This window comes from Lipotes vexillifer, unplaced genomic scaffold, assembly GCF_000442215.2.
Source record: "Lipotes vexillifer unplaced genomic scaffold, Lipotes_vexillifer_v1.1 scaffold474, whole genome shotgun sequence".
Taxonomy (NCBI): Eukaryota; Metazoa; Chordata; class Mammalia; order Artiodactyla; family Lipotidae; genus Lipotes; species Lipotes vexillifer.
Window position 1 is genome coordinate 223,586 of NW_006772385.1, and position 2,327 is coordinate 225,912.

At 50.2% G+C, this 2,327-nt stretch overlaps 1 protein-coding gene across 1 annotated transcript in view; it reads left to right on the top strand.

The window, feature by feature from the left end:
- DNAH11 (dynein axonemal heavy chain 11) overlaps positions 1-2,327 on the top strand; it is a 213,524-nt gene extending 211,197 nt beyond the window's left edge. The window contains 4 exon segments of the mRNA XM_007472188.1: positions 374-486; positions 940-1,028; positions 1,030-1,081; positions 2,080-2,327. Of these exon segments, the coding sequence (XP_007472250.1) occupies positions 374-486; positions 940-1,028; positions 1,030-1,081; positions 2,080-2,327 (502 nt within the window).

Below are 2,327 nucleotides of genomic sequence, written 5' to 3' on the forward strand. Positions count from 1 at the left end.
GGGGGGGGGGGGGGTGCTCTTTCCCGTGTGTCCCTGTGTACCTCCGTGTTGGCATCTGTCAGCCCGGATCATACACAGATCACCTGTGTGGAGTCACCACGTATCACTGGGCGGATCTAAATAAAATAGTGGTTGAATAAACGGAGGCGAATTTTTGGGTCACGTTTCCCAGTGTTTCTTGTCCCCAATCTCAACGGGACATATAATCTAGCCCTTTAAAGGGACAGTGTTCTGCAAATCGTCAGGTAACGATTTCACTGGTTATCAGTTGTGGACCTCTCTACCACCGCCCTCGACCCCGCGGACTCTAACCTTACTGAAAAACTTGATTACCAAAAAGCAAGTCTGTTTCTTCTTACCTTCTACTCACCAGGTTTAATGACCTCCTGTTGCGATGTCGGGAACTGGATACCTGGACACAAGATCTCGCCCTTCCGGCTGTGGTGTGGCTTTCTGGCTTCTTCAACCCTCAGTCCTTCTTAACTGGTAAGGGCTGGGGCAGGGCGGCCCCTGATGCTGACACAGCCGCACCCCCTAGCAGAAACCCAGCCACTCCCACTGCCCTGGCCACTACAGAGGAAACAAAACGCCCGGCAGGACAGGAGCAGCTAAGAGAGGTGGGATGGGGTTCACCCCGGTAAACGTTTCCCGTCACGGGCTGCCCGGTCTCTCACATCGGTTCCACTCTGGCACGGCAGAGCATAAGCCAAATGGGTATAACCGTTCCAGTAAAACTCCGTCCACCAAAGCAGGGAGGTGGTCCTGCAGGCCTTCGTTCCCCACCCCTGCTCTAGGGCAGCCACGTGGAATGCCCAAGAACACCCCGTGGGACCAAAGCACGCCTCACTCGGGGAGATGCTCAGCTTATACGGGTGGCTCCCGGGACCCTTCTGTCTGTGGCTTTATCCTACTCCATTCCTGTCCGTCCTCCTCCCAAAGCCATCATGCAGACCACGGCTCGAAGAAACGAGTGGCCACTGGATAAAATGTGCTTGACTGTTGAGGTTACCAAAAAAACGAAGGAGGATTATGGGCACCCCCCCCAGGGAAGGCGCATACCTCCACGGGCTCCTCATGGAAGGTAAGATGTGTCCCGAAGTGAACCTTTCTCACTCACCTTCAAGTTGGTATTTGGCCTTTGTTTATTCCATTGCTCAGCACTCACTCACACTGGTGGTTATTTACCTCGTTTCCGGCTTTCGAACAATTTAAATGCTAAGATAGATAGGATGTGTGTCCAATGTGAGCCAAATTTTAAGGCCATGGCTATCACTTAAAGACCTATACACTGAATTTACTTTGCTTTTTAATCAGTGCAAAAATCTTTCTTCTCCTTTTTAAAAAACTGTTAACTTCACTCTTGTGGTAAAATACCAGATCTCTCTAAGCCTGTTAAGATGCCACTGCATGTTGTGAATCTCCGGGCGAAGGGGTAGAATATGCAGTATTTTCCAAGTTTATGCACCCATGCATTTATCTTATCTTGTAGAACACTTCCTCTTACCTTAAAGGGCACTTGGAGAAATGTTTTCCAAGGCTCTGCCAAGATGCTCCTTTTTCACTTTCAACATCTGAACACGTGCGGCACGTGCTTTAAAGGCGGGGTAGGTGGTACAAACAACAAGTGACCTGAACTTAGACGAAGAAAAAAAGGTGCAGTGGGGAGGGAATGTGAATTGGACACGTCTTATTATACTGTCCATAAGCATGCAGATGCACTTTTTTAAAGGAAGGACAAACTAGTTTGCTTTACTGCATCTGGATTCTCTCTCACGGGATCTGTTTTCGTGTAAGTAAGGTTTACACGTTTTAAATTCAGACCATTTAGTTTACTGTTCACAGGAGAGAGCTCAGGCATTAGCACGGGGGCAAGAAGAGTCTCTGCTTACAGTGTATGCGTGGCCCCTGGGCAACAAGTACCCTCACCTCCCTCCCATCCCGTCTCAGTCATGGGCCAGCTCGCTAAGGAAGCCACTGACGAGGAGTGAAGTGACAAAACCGGAACGTTTATTGCCTACAACAAATAGAGGCTCAGTACCAACATACAGCACGGTTGTAACCCTTGGGTTTATGCTGTAGGTGCCAGATGGGACAGCCAGTCAGGAGCCATCGTGGACGCCTACCTCAAAGAGTTAAGGTCTGCAATGCCAGTCATCTTTGCAAAAGCCATACCCGCGGACAGACAGGAAACCAGACACACCTACGAGTGCCCTGTGTACAAAACCAAAACGAGGGGCCCCAACCGTGTCTGGACCTTCAGGTTGAAGAGCAAAGAAAAGGCGGCCAGATGGGTCCTGGCAGGCGTGGCCCTCCTCCTGGAGGCGTAA